The 20883-nt window shown below is 53.0% G+C and overlaps 1 protein-coding gene across 1 annotated transcript in view; it reads right to left on the bottom strand.

Annotated features, from left to right (window-relative positions):
- Positions 1–18658, bottom strand: part of RPTOR (regulatory associated protein of MTOR complex 1) — a gene marked incomplete at its 5' end in the record, with an annotated part of 102646 nt that extends 83988 nt beyond the window's left edge. Inside the window, 4 exon segments of the mRNA XM_079323682.1 lie at positions 3942–4024; positions 6233–6335; positions 18495–18635; positions 18638–18658. Of these exon segments, the coding sequence (XP_079179808.1) occupies positions 3942–4024; positions 6233–6335; positions 18495–18635; positions 18638–18658 (348 nt within the window).
- Positions 18659–20883: the final 2225 nt, after the last annotated feature.

Here is a 20883-nt window from a genome sequence, read left to right on the forward strand (position 1 = left end):
TTTTGCAGAGCCTGAAATAGCTGCCAAATTCAAGAAGCTGTTGGGAAATGAAAACCAACAAACATAGTCCTCTAAGGAAAACCTGGTTTTGTTAAGCAAGGTCACACTGTCTTTTGGTTGGTTTTTTTTTTTCCTCATTCATTTTTTTTTTCTTACATGTTTCTACATCTGCAGATATCTCCTACTGGAGACCAAGTACCAGTTTTTCCATGTTCCCCTTTGGAATTCTACAGTATTTCTTCTGCAGGAGCAATTAGTATTTGCTGTTGTTTTAAAAGAAAAACCCTACAGAAATAAAGGAAAAGTATGACTCACTGAGAGACCAATAATTAGGTCATGTGTTCAATTAGTTTTCATGCTTAAGTAGTTACTCTTTAGGAAATGCTCCCCCTTTGATGTGCAGCAGCAACTTCCCAATTAATTAGACAGAAAAAAGCAATGAAGGAATGAAACCTCAGACACCAAATCAAAGCCCAGAGATCTCTAATGAGGGAACAACAGAATCAACAACAGACAACAGGCACTGAAAGGGAGAGGCTTGCAATGATCCTCTTCAAGTACCCTGGCTGCACTTCCTTTGAAATCAGGAGAAAACTGTTGGGAAGCAGACTGGAAGAGAGGGAGAAGCAGCCTGTTTGATCAGAAAATCACTGTTTCCTTGAAGGCCTGCCACAAAAGAGATAATTTATCCATATTGAGGGAGATGTGTCCTCCCTCAGGTGAGATTGGATCAGAGGGAAATGGGAAAGCCCTTTCTCCACACCCTGCCCAGGAACAGCCCTGCTCCAGTGCCTGTGCCCCCTCCAGCTGCAGCCATTCCCTACACCACTGCCAGCTTGCAATCCACTCTTCCCAAAGGCTTCCTAAAAGTTTATTTAATCTTGTCTTCTGGATTTCCCCATCCAGGATTTTCACCCCCCTCCATGGCTCACACTTCACCCCAGGGATGCCTGTTCAGGTATAATCCATTCAACTCTAATGAAATCAACTCATTCCAGGAGAGAATTAAAACAGCCCAAATGACTCTCTTAGCAAAAAAAAAAAAAAAAAAAGGAGGAAATTAAGAGAAGAAAAAGGGAGGCAAAATTGTAGCACTTGAATTAAAAAGTCAATACTGTAATTGACTTAGTTTTATGTAGGCAAGTAGGAGTGAGGGGGAGGATTCTGTGGGAGTGATGGGTCAGTCCCTGGCCTGGCTGGTGCTGTGGAAGGGCAGGAGGAGAGTGCTGCTGGCAAATCACTGCCAGGATGCAAAACCCCCACACCCCACAGAAGAACTGCCCCCCAGCTGGAAGGTCTGCAGGAAATCCCAGGGAAGCAGCTCTGCACCCTTCTCACCTCTCCTAGTACTGAGCTGGGGATTTTGGCTTTCCTGGCAGGGCTCAGGAAGCTCATCAGAGAATAAAAAATAATAAAGCTCATAGAGAATAAAGAAGCTCATAAAGAATAAAGGACAGGACTGCAAAAAGCAGCTGCAGGAGTGCCACTGGGATCTGTGCACCAGTACAATCCCAACAGAAGCATCAAAATGATTGAGTGAAGGAGGAAAAACTCCTGTGAGTGTTTTGGTCAGTTTGGAGTTACAGGGAGGACCTGGGCAAAAGCCAGAGATAACAGAGAGGAAAAAGAAATCTATAATTTCATGCAAATTTAATAGGCATATGCTCCAGATCACTTCATACAGGTCCTGGATTATGTAAACTGTGCCTCAGGCAAGGCCAGCCTTTGGCAGCACAGCCCCTCCTGCCCTGCACAGCCATGGGAGGGGGCACAGGGCACTGGGCAGGGCTGGGGGCAGGGAAGGACATTCCCAGCAGGAGATCCAGGGGAAGCAATCCTGGCAGAGAGGGCAGGCAGGCAGCAATCCCACTGTGAGCTCATCCCAAGGCTCTGCACAGGGCTCAGTGCACACCCTGCTCTGGCAGCTCCAGCCTGGAGGGTGCTCAGGACCCCCTCCCTCCCTCCCTCCCCCATGGCCAGGCAGCTCTGCAGGGCCAGCTCCACACACCAGCTGGGGCTTGCAGAGCAGTAACTCCTGCTCATAAAACTCCCCAGAGCTCCTGCCTCTCCATAAACCATCCCCTGCAGCAGACTCAGAGCCCACAGCCCATCAGCCCTGCTCCCAAAGGCTCTTGACTAAACTAAGGCAAGTCCCTGCTTTGCAGTGCTGCCAAGAAATCTGAATTTCCACCCCAACATCAGGGAAATGTCTGCTGCTCCCTGCCAGCACAGCTAAGCTGTGCTCTGGCTGCACCTCTCACAGGCAGAGTTCTGCAGGGGGGCTGAGCAGGGTCAGCAGCAGAGAAACCCCAGCTCAACACCAGCAACTCCTGATCTAAATACTTCACATTCTGAGCAACCTCCCCAGAAACTCCAAGGATTTTATTCTGGGCAGTTCTGTCTCGGCCAAAGGCTCCCCTTGGGATCCCAGGGATCCATCCCGGGGATCCCACCCTGCCACCAGTGAGCCCCAGTTCCTCCCAGCTCCTCCAGCCATTCCCACAGGGCAGTCCCAGGAAGGTTCTCCCCTCCTAGGGAAGGTTTCCCTCCACTCAGACATTACTCTTCACTTTCACTCCCTTTCTCCTTCAATTCTCAGCAGCCCCTCTGATCCCTGTAATTGAGCCTCTTTCCAGACCACCCTCACCTTTAACCCCTTCCCCACCCAGCAAAACTTAAGCCCCAAACCCAAGGGAGTTTTGGTGTAAAGCTGTCTTGGCTTTCCTTCCACTTTTCCACCAGCATTTCAATTATATCTGCAAGAACTCTTTACTTGTTCAGAGAACTCAGATCGAGCTCAGAGCTCTGTCATCTCCTGCCCCCTCTCCCAGTACAATCTTCATTTGAGAACTGCATGAAATGACTGAATGTTGTTAACAGCAGGATTTTGCAGAGGAAACAACAGCTGAAGTGGTTTTTACTCCCGCAGCACACAAATTTCTGTAGCTACACAACAATAAAGCAAAGTCTCCAATTTAATCAGAACAAATACTTCAAGCAACGGCAAGCTGATAAATTATTTAGAAAGGGGCTCAATGAGACCTGGAAGGAAATATGCATCAGCTGTGCAGCCTGGGAGCTTCCAGAAGCAAGGAATGCTCATGCTTTACCCCTTCCAGTTTTCTTTCAGAAAAGCTGTTTGTACTGAGCAGAAAGGGGATGTTGGAGCAGCAGCAGGACTGGCACAGGACTGGTGACACCCTGGTCACCACTGCCACCAGCAATTAGCACCACTTCATTCCCAACAAGGTGCTGATGACAGCAGCTCCTGCTGCAAGGCACTGACAGCCTGGCACTATTGGATATTTCAGGAGACTGTCATGATTTGCTCTTTTCTCCAGACTGGTTTTCCCCAAATTGCCTCCCTTCCATCCACTCCTCAACCATTCAAAGCCCCCAAGAAACAGACAAAACTGGATGTATTAGTATTTATATGAAAGCTGTAGGAAATTCAATAATGTTCCTATTGTTTTATTGCAGATGGCACACCAACTTCTCTTTATTACTGCAGAAAGCTCCAGAGCCCTGTGGAGTGCAATAAAGCAGGACGTGTTTGGCTTTGCAATGTGCCAGGGCTGGGATTTCCTGCAGGAACAGGGAATGAGCCCAGCCCTGGGATTGCCTCCACCAGGCCCACGCAGGGACCCTCCTCCCCCAGAGCCAGCACTGGTGCAGAGCACAGGAAAGGTGCTCTTCCCACCTTTGCTCCAAGATGCTTTTTCTGCTGTTTGATTTCAGGCACTCTTTGAATTCCCTGCTAAATTCTTGGGCTGTGGAGATTTAAAAATTGTCAGCGTGCCACGAGGAAAAATGAAAAAGGAAATTCTCTTAACTGCACATGAGTATCTGCCATGAATGCTGCAAGAAATAAAAAATAAAAAAAGAAAAGCCCAGGGCAAGGCCAGCCCTGGAGCAGTGAGCCCCCAGGACACCACACTCACCCTGGGCTGCCAGTTCTCATACTGCTTCTGCAGGTTGGCCCCGATGGTCTCCAGAGCTTTCTGAGGCCCCATGGACAGAGGATCTGGGGACAGAACACACAGCAGCACTCAGCACTCCTCTCATTGTCCTTTCATTAGCAGCCCCACTCCCATCAACACCCTGCTACTGCTGGAATTTAACAGAGATTACCCCCAAATTCTTCAGCCCAACAGGAATCCAGCTCCATTACACACTGACAAATGGGGAAGATTTCTCTCACCGAGGTGCTGAACACGATTTTGTTTCCAAAGACAGGAGAGGCATTGCACTTGTTTCTTTTAATAATGAAATAAGGTTTCTATTGTAAATAATGACAAGGACTCAAATTGGTTAAATATTTGATGACAAACATTTTCTGTTGATGAATGCAAAATCCTGCTTCATTTACTTTCTTTGCTTCCTGCTGCAGAGATTGTGTGCCATTTGTAATATTTAAGAAGTTAATTTTATTGCTAGATAATTACCACAATCCATACATAGCAATACAATTCCAGGCCATGTGCTTTATTCAAACACCATGGACACATAATTAAACAATTAACAAGTTTTCTTTAAAAAACCCCTACAAGCTAATATTTTCCTATTTAATATCAATTATCCTAAAAGCACTAAACCAGATCAATGAAGGGGGGTTTTTTTCCACACCACTGCAACCCCTCCCTGCTCCTCAGGCTGATGGCAGCAAAAACATCAGATATTTCCCCAATTACCTTGCTGAGAAATTTCAAGTTGGCTGGAAGTGGAGGGAACACTTGTGTACGTAAACAGACTGAAAATTTAATTTCAAAACTGCATTCAGAATTCTCTTTGCTAATGACAGGCACTAATGACTTTATTGAAGTGCCTCTGCTCCTGTAGCAGTCAGACACCAGGGCTGCTCTCAGCCCTGTGCCTGCTCAGGGCTCTCCTCAGCCTCTCCAGGTTAAAACCTGAGATGCTGGGATTCACAAGGCAAGCTTACAAAGTCTGCTGGAAGTTTTTACAGGAACTCTGTTTGTGCAGTGATTAATTTGCTCCTGGGGCCTGTCAAAGCCCTGAGCTGAGGATTACAGTGCCCAGCGTGGGATGTGCTGGAGGCTGAACATTCCCAATTCCTAGATAAAAACCAAATCTCTCTGAAAAAACTTCTGTACACAAGATATTTCCTTCTCATATTACTTCAGAATGGTCTCATCTTGATAAATAGACTTTTTTTTTTTTTCTCCAAAATCAAGGAAACTTTTAATTTCTTCACAAAAAAAAACCAGGAATTCAGTGCAATGCTGCATGAAAGTAGCAAACTCAGGTGTTGAACTGCTGGCAAGACATCCTTGGGAATAATTCCAGTTCTTCTGACTGATTCCAATTAAAACTGCCCTGGAGCAGCCACCTCCAGACACAGCAAGGTGTCTGCTGGCTGAGGCAGAGCAGGGGCACTGAAAGCTCTGCAGATCCCAGCACTCTGAAGGTGTCTCTGCTCCTTTAGATATTTCTAAACCCAAATTAATTACAAGAAAGCAAAGCAGCTCGTTAGCAGCTGGTTTTCCTCGGTGGGGTGTCATTCCAGAGCCAGCAGGAGGGTGACCATGAGCCCAGAGAGGGGCAGTGCCAGGTGTGCTGCTCTGCCCTGGGCAGGGGCAGTTCTGGGCTCTTGTCCCACTCTGGGGCTTCTCCTCTGCCCCAAGATCCCCCCAGAGGGACATGAGGTGGTTCAAACCCTGGTTCTCTCTGAAGCAGCCATAGAGAGATTGCTGGAGATGGTTTTCTCTTTTTCCAGGGATTGTTTATTGTTTCTTATCTCAGGGATTTTGCTTGGCCAGCAGGGTCTGCTCAGCCTGGCACCCATGGTGGGATCTGCCTGCTGAGGGCAAGGCTGATCTTAGATAGTTTGTACTATGTATTACATGTTTACAGAATTTTCCCAATTTTATTAAATGGTCCAGCCCTGACCCCATCCAATCCAAGAGTGCCAACGTGTCACCCAACATGGATGACAGGGAGAAGGGGGAAAAGGTGTTCACCCCCCAAATTCTCCATCTTGGCCACGTGTCCCTTATCATAAACATTCCCAAAAGTCTATTTATCAATGTTCTAACAATCTAATTTACACTTCACTAATTTTGGCAGCTTGTTGCCATTCCCTTTGTGCTGACAACTTCCCCCAGGGGTTAGAATCCAGCACAGGGTCTCACTCAGAGTCTCTGAGACCCTCACCAGGGGGTTTTGGAGCCCCAAGGAGGGCAGGGCTGCCCTGGCTCCCACAGGCACTCACCAATCCAGCACTCCAGGCGGGCACAGGGGGTGGTTTTCACCACGTCTGGGGGGTCCACGCCCACGTTGAGGCACAAAACCAAAGCAACACTCACAGTCTTCATCTGCAAAGAGCAAGAGCACAGCTTAGTGCAGAGCCCTGGGCTCCAAACCCCAAACCCACAGTTTTACAGGTTGTGCCCACCTCTCCCACCTGCTCTTCCACGTGGACTATTTTAAGCAAGGCCTGACTGATGAAATTTTTCATATTTTTTATTAGAATGTACTTAGGCTCCATGTTACTATTTTTGTTATTATTTCCAGAGCCCATTCTTCTCTTTCTGAGCAGTGAACTTCTGCTACTCGTCTTAAATTAGCCATTGTCCAACTGAAACACATTATTAAAACATGAGGCAATGCTATTCAGGGGCCCTGACCAAAATTATAATGCAGTGTGTGATCTCTAATACTGAAATAAAAGAATTACAATGGAAAAACCCTCAAGTGACAAACAGAACCATGAAAAAAATTAAACAAATAAACACACCAAAACAAATTTATTTAGTGCATTTTTATTTTGTTTTCTTCACGTGTTGGGTTTTCTTGGAGAGCCCTGCAAGGAGAAATCCTGGCTCCACATCCCCCTGGCACTGCCCAGGCAGCACAAATGTACCAACCCAAACCCACCCAAAACTGCCCTAAACCAATGACAAACCACCTTGGGCAGCTAAAAATACTGCCTGGAAACTATCATTTCATATCTTTATGGGGTTTTTTTCCAGACTCTCTGATGCCAACACCTAAACCAGAGGAGGGAAACAGAAGCAGTGAGAGGCTCTCAGTGATTCCAGGCATTCAGGGCTTGCCTGCAGCAAGGCCACCCACATCCCCACCTCCCCAGGGTGCTCTGTGCAATCCACAACAGCAAGGGGAAAAAAATCCCAAATTTCACACTTAGGGAAAACCCTAGAGCCACATAAATGTGTCATTTATCCAGAAACTGGAGCAGCCAGGCACCACTCACAGGCTGTACAGAAATCCTGCAGCATTTCCTCACTCCCATGGCCATGATGGGGAACATGGAATAAAAATCAGCAGGAGCTGTGGTTTGTGGCTTTATCCCACCCCTGCTGCTCTAACAAACCCTGCAATCCTGTAGGATTCCCCATGGCAGGAATTACCCAGGACTAAGCAGCACAGAGAGGAGAACAGGAGCCTGAACAGGAATTCCCTGGCCAGGATTTCCCAGGTGTGAAATTTCCAGGAGTGCCCAGGGATGGGGGCAGAGCCCAGTTCTGCACTCAGAGTCCTCTGGCAGAGTTTGGGACATGCACAGGAAAAGCAGAGTCAGTGGCACAGCCAGGGCCAGTCCTGCAGACCCTTCAGTGCCCTGAGCAGCTCTGAACCACCCAAAACCAGCCAAGACCACCCAAAACCAGCCAAAACCAGCCAAAACCAGCCAAAACCAGCAGCCCAAAGCAGCTGAGCACTGCACAAACCCTGCCCTGCCCTGGGACACCTCCCCAGGCACCCCCAGCCCATCAGAAATCAGGGATGCAGGAGCTGCAAGGGCACAGAGCCTGCAGAACCATCCCACGCTGCCACACACACTGAGCAGCCCAGGGAAACACAGAAAACTGCACAAAATGACTTATTAGACACAGAAACACATTAATCATTCTTCCAAGAGAAAGTATCCTGCCAAGCAAGCTTCTCCATCTCATTTATTTATTGTTTCCCATTTGCAGTCTAATACTGACTTATTTTTCAGTGTTTTGCTGGTAATATCTGATTGGTGGCTCATGCTGAACAGGCTGATATTTATTTTCCATTCCCAGGTTGGGGGTTTTAAATAAGTGCTTCTCCTGGAAAACTGACAGCAAGCCCTTGAGAGGAACAGGAATTGATCCCAGGGACAAATGGGGTGATTTCCCCTCTGCCACCTCCCCCCAAGGATGGGAAGCCTTGCCCTGCACCCCATTTGTTCTGCTGACAGGGAGCACATCCCTCTCACCACTCCTCACAGGGAGGATTTTTTCTCTCAATATCCCATCCAGCCCTGCCCTCTGGCAGTGGGAATTCACCCCCTGTGTCCTGTCCCTCCATCCCTCGTCAATAATCTCTCTCCACGTTTCTTGGCAGCTCTTTCAGGCCCTGCAAGGCCAGGCTGGGGTCACCCCAAAGCTTCTCCTGCCCAGGTGAGCAGTTTCTCACTTCTAAACTCTTTTGGAACACACCAGAAGCTTCACTGCATATTTAAAGGTCTTTAATGCAAGCAGCACGAGGACATTCTCATCTGTCATTAGGACAGTGGAAATTTTCTTTTCCTCATTTCTGGAGGAATCCATCAGAATACATTTCCAGGGATTTTTGTTAGAATTAAAAAATGGAGCAGAAGAACATTTGGCAAGTTTGTAAGAAGCCCAATATCCAAAATGCTCTGTCAGCAAAGGCTCAAGATCAAAGCACAGCAGCTCTCAGTGTGGGCTCTGCACTCTGGAGTGTCATTTGTATGTTAAAAAATGGGATACAACTCCCCAGCTTGTACTGCATCCCATTTCAAGTGATTTAATAACTCTGGGTCAGAACCTGCAATACTTAAATGGCAAAACCCACTCAGTCAAACTGCTTTTCCTGAGAAGTGATGGCAGAGAACTCATCCCAAAGCCACTGCAAATGGGACTGGGGGAGCAGAGGGAGTCTGTGTCTGCTGGGAAGAGAAACTGCTTATTAAAGCACTTGACACTAAAATTTACATCTTATGCTAAAGACCTTGTAAAATATTCCTATTTCACCTCTTATTTCATTTAGAGGCCAAACAGATCTGCAGGTGAGTACAGTGCAATATCTGCAGGTATTTTCAGCCAGGAAAGAAACCATTATGTTCTGGGTTTGATTGAAAACGTGAAGTTTTATCACCCCAGGGAGCTCACCTGATCCCACTGGAGCATCCTGGAAGTGACTCCAGGCCAGGCTGAAACCAAAACACCCCTTTATGTCAGCCTGAGTGAGAACAGGTTTGTAACTCAGAGCCATAGAGCTGTTTGATATTCCAGTTCAAGCAATACCAAGAAGAAGTCAGTGCATTTATGGGAAACTTTGCATTTTCAGACTGGACGTTTTAGACCCCATTAATATTTGATTTTTACACTGCAATTTGCAAGCTGAAAACTTTCACTTAAACATTACCCAGATGAACACTCAAGTGTTAGAAACCTGCCTGGGTTTATGCCAGTGAGTTCAAATTGCTTCTGGGAGTTAATACAAATACAAGATTAAGTCAGCATTAAACATGAAATATATGCAGCTACATTATTTTACAGAGTTGAGGATGAAGTTATCAGCATTAAACACAGATACTGGGACGAATTTCCAAATTCCAAATCCTCAAATGAGTCTCATTTGAAACCCCTCCCTGGCCAGGAGGTTCAATTTCCTCCTTGTGCAGGAAATTCATTCCCTTCTCGCAGCCTTTTCTCCACATTTTTCTCTACACCCATTTCCAGGTTTAACACAAATCTCTTCACCCCCAGCCAGGTGCTCCTCAGGTAACAAGGAGGTCTCCAGAGAGTGCAGGAACAGTGACATTAAACAGGAGGAAACATTGCTCTGCTTGAGTTCAGCTCTCTCTGCAACACCACAAGCTCCTGTTGGCCAAGCTTCCCCTGGGGCTGCCAGCCCAGGCAGGTGACAAGTGGTGACATCTGTCCTGCAGCATCCCTGGCACCACCTCCCTCTGAGGAATGCAGCTCTGAGACCAGCCAGGGAAAAGGCAAACAAAGCCCTGACTCCTGCAGCACACAAGTGCACACAAAACCAACACGAGCACTGATCCCAAATGTTCCATGTGGGACCTTCCCACCAGGGGAACAGAGCTCCCTGCTGCTTCTTCAGCTCCTGCATCTTAAAAAAACAGCTTTCAGTTTCAAGGAATTTTTTTTTTTAAGTAAAGTTTAAGATAAATAAATTGTTTTGGGGAGAAAAAATCACCGTGTGCTTCTCCACAGCAAGAGAAGCAGCAGAATGCAAAGAACTCCTTCAAGTTAAAATAAATAATTCAACAGCTCTGCAGGTTGTCCCCAGCCATCTGCAGCCCAGAGTGAGCTCCTGGTGAGCCAGCCTGCTCCAGATTCCTCGATCTCCTCCTGAGGGCTTGGCTTCCTCCTGTAACCTCTGAATGCAGCACTAATGCTCTGAATTCCCTCCAGAGCTTTGCTGTGCCCAACACAGACAGAGCCAGCCCAGCCTGAGCTCAGCTGCTGCCCTCCAACACTTCCTGAGCTCCTGGGCACAGAGCTCCTGGGCACAGAGCTCCAGGGCACAGAGCTCCAGGGCACAGAGCTCCTGGGCAGTGCCAGGGGCAGGGCAGGCACAGAGCTCCAGGGCACAGAGCTCCTGGGCACAGAGCTCCTGAGCACAGAGCTCCTGGGCACAGAGCTCCTGGGCACAGAGCTCCAGGGCACAGAGCTCCAGGGCAGTGCCAGGGGCAGGGCACAGAGCTCCAGGGCACAGAGCTCCAGGGCACAGAGCTCCAGGGCACAGAGCTCCTGAGCACAGAGCTCCTGGGCACAGAGCTCCAGGGTACAGAGCTCCAGGGCACAGAGCTCCAGGGCAGTGCCAGGGGCAGGGCACAGAGCTCCTGAGCACAGAGCTCCAGGGCACAGAGCTCCTGAGCACAGAGCTCCTGGGCACAGAGCTCCTGGGCAGTGCCAGGGGCAGGGCACAGAGCTCCAGGGCACAGAGCTCCTGGGCACAGAGCTCCAGGGCACAGAGCTCCTGGGCACAGAGCTCCAGGGCACAGAGCTCCTGGGCACAGAGCTCCTGAGCACAGAGCTCCAGGGCAGTGCCAGGGGCAGGGCACAGAGCTCCAGGGCACAGAGCTCCTGGGCACAGAGCTCCAGGGCACAGAGCTCCTGAGCACAGAGCTCCAGGGCAGTGCCAGGGGCAGGGCACAGAGCTCCAGGGCACAGAGCTCCTGAGCACAGAGCTCCTGAACTCAGAGCTCCAGGGCACAGAGCTCCAGGGCAGTGCCAGGGGCAGGGCACAGAGCTCCAGGGCACAGAGCTCCTGAGCACAGAGCTCCTGGGCACAGAGCTCCTGGGCAGTGCCAGGGGCAGGGCACAGAGCTCCAGGGCACAGAGCTCCTGGGCACAGAGCTCCAGGGCACAGAGCTCCAGGGCAGTGCCAGGGGCAGGGCACAGAGCTCCAGGGCACAGAGCTCCTGAGCACAGAGCTCCAGGGCACAGAGCTCCTGGGCACAGAGCTCCAGGGCACAGAGCTCCAGGGCAGTGCCAGGGGCAGGGCACAGAGCTCCAGGGCACAGAGCTCCTGAGCACAGAGCTCCAGGGCACAGAGCTCCTGGGCACAGAGCTCCAGGGCACAGAGCTCCTGGGCACAGAGCTCCAGGGCACAGAGCTCCAGGGCACAGAGCTCCTGGGCACAGAGCTCCTGGGCACAGAGCTCCAGGGCACAGAGCTCCTGGGCACAGAGCTCCTGAGCACAGAGCTCCAGGGCACAGAGCTCCAGGGCACAGAGCTCCTGAGCACAGAGCTCCAGGGCACAGAGCTCCAGGGCACAGAGCTCCTGAGCACAGAGCTCCAGGGCACAGAGCTCCAGGGCACAGAGCTCCAGGGCACAGAGCTCCTGGGCACAGAGCTCCTGGGCACAGAGCTCCAGGGCACAGAGCTCCTGGGCACAGAGCTCCAGGGCACAGAGCTCCTGGGCTGTGCCAGCCCACAGCCAAGCCAGCAGAACAGCAGCACAGGGCTGCAGGCTCACCTGCTGCACAGCCTCCCCCTCTGGGCACTGCCCTGCCCTCTGCACTGCACTAATTACAGCAATCACACTAATTACCCTCTGCTCCATCCCTACCCAAGAAGAGCTGGAGGTCACCTTGGCCCAGCTCAGCAAGGACTGATCCATAAATACAAACACAGAAATAAAAACGCTGGTGAGGGTTCTGCTGGCAGAGCTTGTGGGACAAGGAGAGGCAAAGGAATCCTCCAGCCCCTGAGCCTGGCACAGCCTGGCACAGCCTGGCACCCCTGGCACGGCCTGGCACGGCCTGGCACGGCCTGGCACGGCCTGGCACCCCTGGCATGGCCTGGCACCCCTGGCACAGCCTGGCACCCCTGGCACGGCCTGGCACAGCCTGGCACGGCCTGGCACGGCCTGGCACCCCTGGCACGGCCTGGCACCCCTGGCACCCCTGGCACGGCCTGGCACAGCCTGGCACCCCTGGCACGGCCTGGCACAGCCTGGCACCCCTGGCACAGCCTGGCACCCCTCGCACGGCCTGGCACCCCTGGCACAGCCTGGCACTCACTGGGGGTGTCACTGACACAAACCTGGGCTGCAGTTCACTGGATAATGCACTGTGAGATCTACAGAGTTCTCTAGAGAACAGGGGGAAAGACAAACATGCAGGGGGTTTATCAGACCTGGCAGAGCCACTGAGAGCTCCAGAGGGATCAACAACCCCTCAGTCACCTCTGGGCAGCCCAGGGGACAAGGTCAGCACAGCACTGAGTGAACACAGCTGATCTGAGAAACCCACAGCTGATCTGAGAAACCCAGAGCTGATCTGAGAAACCCACAGCTGATCTGAGAAACCCACAGCTGATCTGAGAAACCCACAGCTGATCTGAGAGAAACCCACAGCTGATCTGAGAAACCCACAGCTGATCAGAGAGAAACCCACAGCTGATCTGAGAAACCCACAGCTGATCTGAGAGAAACCCACAGCTGATCTGAGAGAAACCCACAGCTGATCTGAGAGAAACCCACAGCTGATCTGAAACCCACAGCTGATCTGAGAAACCCACAGCTGATCTGAGAAACCCACAGCTGATCTGAGAGAAACCCACAGCTGATCTGAGAAACCCACAGCTGATTTGAGAGAAACCCACAGCTGATCTGAGAAACCCACAGCTGATCTGAGAGAAACCCACAGCTGATCTGAGAGAAACTCACAGCTGATCTGAGAGAAACCCACAGCTGATCTGAGAGAAACCCACAGCTGATCTGAGAGAAACTCACAGCTGATCTGAGAAATCCACAGCTGATCTGAGAAACCCACAGCTGATCTGAGAGAAACTCACAGCTGATCTGAGAGAAACCCACAGCTGATCTGAGAAACCCACAGCTGATCTGAGAGAAACCCACAGCTGATCTGAGAAACCCACAGCTGATCTGAGAGAAACCCACAGCTGATCTGAGAAACCCACAGCTGATCTGAGAGAAACCCACAGCTGATCTGAGAAACCCACAGCTGATCTGAAACCCACAGCTGATCTGAGAAACCCACAGCTGATCTGAGAGAAACCCACAGCTGATCTGAGAAACCCACAGCTGATCTGAGAAACCCACAGCTGATCTGAGAGAAACCCACAGCTGATCTGAGAAACCCACAGCTGATCTGAGAAACCCACAGCAGCTCTGACAAAAACCCACAGCAGCTCTGACAGAAATCCCAGCCCAGCTCCCCAAAAAAGCCACCCAGCCCACGGGCCTTGCACACTTCCATGGGTCCCTGCTCATCTGAATGAAGCACATTTGTATGCAGTCCTGCTTTAATCTGCATTTCCAGAGACACCTAATTGTGGATTCTTCTTCTCATAAAAACAGGATTTAATTCTCACTCAGCAAGTTATGAGACAGCAAGAAAAAAAAAATTGTTGAGGCAAAACTATTACAATCAGCTTTGTTGCTCTCTGCTTATCTTAGAAATCAATATAAATACAGCAAATCTTAATTTAAATATTCTGAATTTAATAGCAACTTGTCAGTAAAACCTGGTGTACTTGGAGTCTTTTTCTTTAAATCAAGTTATATGCTTTGGTTGCTACTGAGGCTGGGAGATTTAATTCAATACACAAAGCATAATTCCAACCCTCTTGTGTTAAAAATATTCTTTAAATAAATAATAGATCAAAGCAGTGTCACTTTGATGGTATATGCAGTCCATGGGAGGGGGAGAGGAAGGATTAAATGTTTTCAGAGCAGCCCTGGTGGAGGAATGGGAGGGGGACACCAGTGAATTCTCACTTATTTTCTCTACATTTACCTTTCATTACTCTGATTTGATTCTCCCCTTATCAGAGCTCTGCCTTCCAAAGAACCTTCAACTTCACATAAACTCTGGGGTTTTCAGAGCAACAAAGCTGTGATGAAAAGAAGAGTCACTGCACTCCCAAATCTGTGAATCACTTCCCCTCACTGTAGGGGAGCTGGGCTCACTCCCCATGACTCCTCGGTGAATCTGCAAAATCTGCCACTGCCTGGGGCTGCCATGACTCACTGGGAAATGCCACAGCTCCACCTGCCCCGGGACTGCCAGAGCCTTGGCTGGGCTCACCTTGAGCAGTTCCTCACCCAGAGACAGGCTGGGGTGTTAGTGACAGCATGGTCCCCAGGAGTTCATTCCCCAAACTGCAGGCACTGCAATGTTCACACTCAGCTCACAGGCACATCCCTGCAGCAGCCCAAAAACAGGAGCAGCCCACAAACCCATCAGCCCTGCTGTGGGAAAGGCAGCCAGGAGACAAAAGAAGCTGCAGGGAACTGGGGATGGGGCCAGAGGCTCCCAGAGGGGCTGCAGGGAAGGAAGGGGCTGGGCTGGAGGAGCAGGGGGACCCCAGGGGCTGTGGGCACTGCAGGGCTGCAGCAGCACTGGGGGACAGAGCTGGCAGGCAAGGGAAGAGGAAGAGAAGAAACTTCCTGAAAACAGCTAAAACAAGAAGTAATTAATTTATGATGCCAGACAGCACAACAAAGCAGTCCAGGAACAAAAAGGGAAAAACCCAACAGCCCATCAGTTGTAACCCTGATGGCACAGGCTGGCAGGTCACTGCCCCCACAGCTGCACAGGACACCCCACAAAGCTCCTGGGGTGCCCTCCAGGTGCCCCATTCCCTGACAAAGCTGTCACACCCCTGCAGCAGGGCCATGGAAAGCAGCAGCACCAGGGAGCTCCCTCCCCTCCTGCCAGGGACACCAGGTCAGAGCAGATTAGATCCCATGGGCTGGTTTGTGGGATTAGCTGAACTCGAGCTCACTGGGTGGAAACATTTACCAGCCATCATCCCTGCAGCATTCCAAAACCCATCCTCATCCCTTCCCTCCCCAGCTGAGCTTCTGCCTTTGCTACCTCACAGTGAGCACCAGGAGACAGCCAATGACAGCCAAAATGGGGAATAAAATACAAGGCACAAAAAATAGCTGCTGAGAATTAAAAGGAATGAGGTTGAGCACTCTTGAATCAGCTGTTCTTCCTCCCTCAGGTGTCTTTACCTGCTTTTGGTCTCTTCCTATGCACCTGTTCTTAAACAAAAAGTAACTATACACAACAGCAAGTTCATCCCAATGATCCCTGGTCCAGCTGCCCAGACACAAACAACACCTGAGCAGAACCACTGGCCCTGCTGTGAAGTTATCTGGCTCCAGCTGACAGAGGAAACAGAAAATTCAAGATTTACTTCTGTTTTCTTCTTTCTCAAGAGCCAGATTCAGTATTTTGGAGAGTGAGCCAGGGCCCAGCCCCACTGAGCAACAGCAGCAACAACCACGATGCTTCTGGCAGGGGAGAGTCCCAGAGGAGGCTGCAGCTCCAGGGGAGCCAGGCAGGGGAGCAGGGCTGGGATGTTCCCTGATGGTGTGAAACATTTCACACCAAGCACAGGGAGCCCTGAGCACCCCTGAATGAAACATTTCACACCAAGCACCCCCTGAATGAAACATTTCACACCAAGCACAGGGAGCCCTGAGCACCCCTGAATGAAACATTTCACACCAAGCACAGGGAGCCCTGAGCACCCCTGAATGAAACATTTCACACCAAGCACCCCCTGAATGAAACATTTCACACCAAGCACCCCCTGAATGAAACATTTCACACCAAGCACCCCCTGAATGAAACATTTCACACCAAGCACAGAGAGCCCTGAGCACCCCCTGAATGAAACATTTCACACCAAGCACAGGGAGCCCTGAGCACCCCTGAATGAAACATTTCACACCAAGCACAGAGAGCCCTGAGCACCCCTGAATGAAACATTTCACACCAAGCACCCCCTGAATGAAACATTTCACACCAAGCACAGAGAGCCCTGAGCACCCCCTGAATGAAACATTTCACACCAAGCACAGGGAGCCCCCCAGCACCCCCTGAACTTGGTGCTGCTGCTGCACATCCTATTGATCAGCCCAGGCAAGGCAAAGTCATTCCTGAATTAGAAACAGGCAACTCTGCAGATCAGGAAATGAGGGAGCAGGAAGCATCCCAGGGAGGCAGAGGCACCCAAAATAGAGCAGCAAGCTCATCACACCTCCACAGCCTCCTGGAGAGTCTCCTCTGTGCCAGAGCACCAGGGTGGTGTCAGTGCTGCCTTGGAATCACACCCAGAACGTTCCCTCAACCCAGCACTGATCTGCCAAGTCCCATTTCAGCACGTGGCTCCTCATGGCTCAGAACTTGTGAGAAGTGTCATCACCAGTCTGGGAACACTGAGACTCAGGGACAGCTGGGCATATGGCCTCTGCAAAGAAATTACAGCCTGCAGTTTCCATAAGTTACAGCCTGGAGTTTCCACAAGTTACTCCATCCTATAAGAAGAGGATCATAAACATAACGGAGAGCTGGCAGGAAAACCCAAAAATATCCATAAACACCAAGTTATGGGCACAAGAACTGTGAGCCAGGGAAGATGGAACACAAAGCAGGTTCCAAGGACAGAAGGAGTGGAGATGCTGGCCCAGGACATTTCAGGTGGCACACAGAGGATCCCAGACTCCCAGCTGGGACACTGCTCTGTCACTGTGCTGAACACATAACACCTCCCCAAACACAGCAGGAGCTCCTGCTGCAACACAACAAGAGTTTCACCTCAAATCGACTTCCTGCCTCCAAAACCCCACAGTCTGCTTCTCCAGGAGCAAGGACACCCTCACCCTACACTGCACACTGCAATCCCAGCAGCTCCTGTCAGCTGCAGCTGCAGCCCTGCTGCAATTCCTGCAGCCTGCTGCAATTCCTGCAGCCCTGCCCAGGGTGCCCATGCAGTGCTGGCCTCAGGGCCCCTCCTGCCCCAGCCCACTGAGCACCCACAGCTGGAACAGGGGAGCTGCTGCCAGAGCCCAGAGCTGTGAGCATGGAACCAGGGCTGGGGAGCCACCTGCAGCTTTGCCTCCCTGACTGACACCTGGGACACAGGGACACATCAGCCCCTGTCACACCCACTGTCACACCCAGTGTCAGCCCCAGTGTCAGACCCAGTGTCAGACCCACTGTCACACCCACTGTCACACCCACTGTCACACCCCCTGTCACACCCCCTGTCATACCCACTGTCACACCCCGTGTCACACCCCCTGTCACACCCCCTGTCACAACCCCCTGTCACACCCACTGTCACACCCACTGTCACACCCCCTGTCAGACCCAGTGTCACACCCTCTGTCACACCCCCTGTCACACCCTCTGTCACACCCACTGTCAGACCCAGTGTCACACCCAGTGTCACACCCTCTGTCACACCCACTGTCACACCCCCTGTCACACCCCCTGTCACACCCAGTGTCAGCCCCACTGTCACACCCTGTGTCACACCCACTGTCACACCCCCTGTCAGCCCCACTGTCACACCCCCTGTCACACCCAGTGTCACACCCACTGTCACACCCCCTGTCAGCCCCACTGTCACACCCCCTGTCACACCCCCTGTCACACCCACTGTCACACCCACTGCCACCCCCCTTCACACCCCATGTCACACCCAGTGTCACACCCCCTGTCACACCCCCTGTCACACCCAGTGTCAGCCCCACTGTCACACCCTGTGTCACACCCACTGTCACACCCCCTGTCAGCCCCACTGTCACACCCCCTGTCACACCCCCTGTCACACCCACTGTCACACCCACTGCCACCCCCCTTCACACCCCATGTCACACCCAGTGTCACACCCCCTGTCACACCCCCTGTCAGCCCCACTGTCACACCCCCTGTCACACCCACTGTCACCCCCCTGTCACACCCACTGCTACCCCCCTTCACACCCCATGTCACACCCCCTGTCACTCCCCTTGTCCCGCCCTGTCACACCCACTGCCACACCCTGTCACACCCCATGTCACACCCCCTGTCACACCCACTGTCACACCCCCTGTCCCCCCCCGTGCCCCCCTGTCCCCCCCTGTCCCCCCCTGTCCCCCCCCATCGATCCCAGGCAGGGTTTCCAGTGCCAGCAGCTCTGACTGCCCTCCCGCCCGTCTCCCCTCAGCTTTACCCGGTCCTTCATCCTCCAGCTCTGCGCCAGAGACTTGGACCCCTCGATCTTCTCGCAGTGCCTTTTCTTCATGAAGGCGAGGGGCAGGTTCCAGTCGCTCATGTCGGCCTCCTCCTCCTCCCCGAGCCCCCAGCAGGGGCGACTTGCAGCAGCTCGGACTCCATGGGGGCGGCGGCGTGCAGGCCCGGCACCCAGCGGGGCCGGGCTCCCTCCGGCGGGAGGGCGGAGCGCGGGCACGGGGCAGCGTTCCCGGGCCGGGCCGGGCGGCGCGGGCAGCACCGAGGGCAGCGCGGAGCGGGCCCGGGGCCTCCCTCGCACCTCTACCCCCGCGGGCCCCGCGCTCCCTGCGGCGGGCACCGCGCCCGGCCCATCGCGGCTCCCTCGCACACCGTGGGGCCGAGGGCGGCTCGGCCAGCTGCGCTCCGGGGGCGGCGGGCGGCGGGCGGGACGCGCGTCCCGGGGCCACGGCGAGCGCGGCTGGGCTCAGCACCGCGGCACGGGGGCGGCCATCTTGCCCGGCCCACAATGCCCCGCGGTACGGGCCGCCGCGAGGGACGCGCCGCGCCGCGCGCTCCGCCGCGCAGAGGGGCGACCGCCCGTTGCCATGGGGACGGCGCGTTGCCATGGGGACGGCGCGGGAATCCCAGAATCCCAAAATCCCCGAGGCTGGAAAAGCCCTCGCAGAGCATCCAGACCCAGCCGTGCCCCACCCCCAGCTTGTCCCCAGCCCAGATCTCTCAGTGCCACCGCCGGGGATGGGCACCCCAAAGCTCCCCGGGAATTCCCGTGGGGAAATTCCTCCCGCTGTCCTTGTGTGGCTCAGCTCAAGGCCGCCCCGTCCCTGTGCCTGTCCCTATCCCTGTCCCTATACCTGTCCCTGTCCCTGTCCCTGTCCCTCTCCCTCTCCCTGTCCCTGTCCCTGTCCCTGTCCCTGTCCCTATCCCTGTCCCTGTCCCTGTCCCTCTCCCTCTCCCTCTCCCTGTCCCTGTCCCTGTCCCTGTCCCTGTCCCTGTCCCTGTCTCTGTCCCTGTCCCTGTCCCTGTCCCTGTCCCTCTCCCTCTCCCTCTCCCTCTCCCTCTCCCTCTCCCTGTCTCTGTCCCTGTTCCCTGTTCCCTGTTCCCTGTTCCCTGTTCCCTGTTCCCTGTCCCTGTCCAACAGCAGCCACACAAAAGCAGAGAATTACAGATTTCTGCAATGCTTGGGGTGGGAAAGGACTTTAAAGATCTTTTAATAAAACATCCAACCTCCTGCCACGGGGGGAGTCAGAAGAAGCAATCCCAACACTCCACCTGAACAAATCCCAGTGCCTGGAGTGTGCAGGGCTGCACAGATGGGCTCTAATCCCACTGCCAGGCTGGCACAGCCCTGCCCAAAGGTGCTGCCAGAAATCCCTGTGAAGGGCACAGCTGGCAGCGGGCACAGCACATCTGGGCCAGCCCCTGCCCGACCCCAGCCAGGCCTGCAGGGCTCTGTGCCCCCCCTGATGCCTTAAGGTTTGGGTTTTGTATTCCCCACACTCTGCCCTGCTCTAGGATAGAGCTCTGAGCTCACACACAGGGGCACAAGCTCTCCCAGCTCAGCACACACAACAATCCCCATCCAACCCAGAGCCAAGGACAGGCTGCAGCTCCAGCCCCAAACACTGAAACCAGCAGCAAATGGAGGAGGGAATCTGGGAGGGTGGGAGTGCAGAGCCTGGAGCTGGGACTGGACAATGAAACCCAAGATAGAAATGGACCAATATTTATAAAAGTGTGAAACTCCTGACTCTGAGTCCATCTCGGGCTCTTGCACTGCCCAAGGTGGATCTTTGAAGGGTTTTAACAAATCCCTGATTTATTCCTTTAACTCTGCCCAGCCTCTTTAGGCATCACCATCCCCTCAGCACGTCCTGCCCATCCCTCCAGGGGTATTTCTGCCCTGCCCTGCTCCTCTGGGTGCCCCCAGTGCCTCCAGCCCAGCCAGTCCCACTGCCCCACAGCCCCAGGGCAGGGATGGGCAGGGGGCTCAGCTCAGCAGTGTGGGATGGGCACCATCAGCCCTGTCCTTTTCCCAGGGCACAGACAGCACCTCCCCAGCAGCTCAGCCTGGCTCTGTCCTGCTCCCAGGGCACAGACAGCACCTCCCCAGCAGCTCAGCCTGGCTCTGTCCTTTTCCCAGGGCACAGACAGCACCTCCCCATCGGCTCAGCCTGGCCCTGTCCTGCTCCCAGGGCACAGACAGCACCTCCCCAGCAGCTCAGCCTGGCCCTGTCCTGCTCCCAGGGCACAGACAGCACCTCCCCATCGGCTCAGCCTGGCCCTGTCCTTTTCCCAGGGCACAGACAGCACCTCCCCATCGGCTCAGCCTGGCCCTGTCCTGCTCCCAGGGCACAGACAGCACCTCCCCA

This window comes from Erithacus rubecula (assembly GCF_903797595.1).
Source record: "Erithacus rubecula genome assembly, chromosome: 20".
Lineage (NCBI taxonomy): Eukaryota > Metazoa > Chordata > Aves > Passeriformes > Muscicapidae > Erithacus > Erithacus rubecula.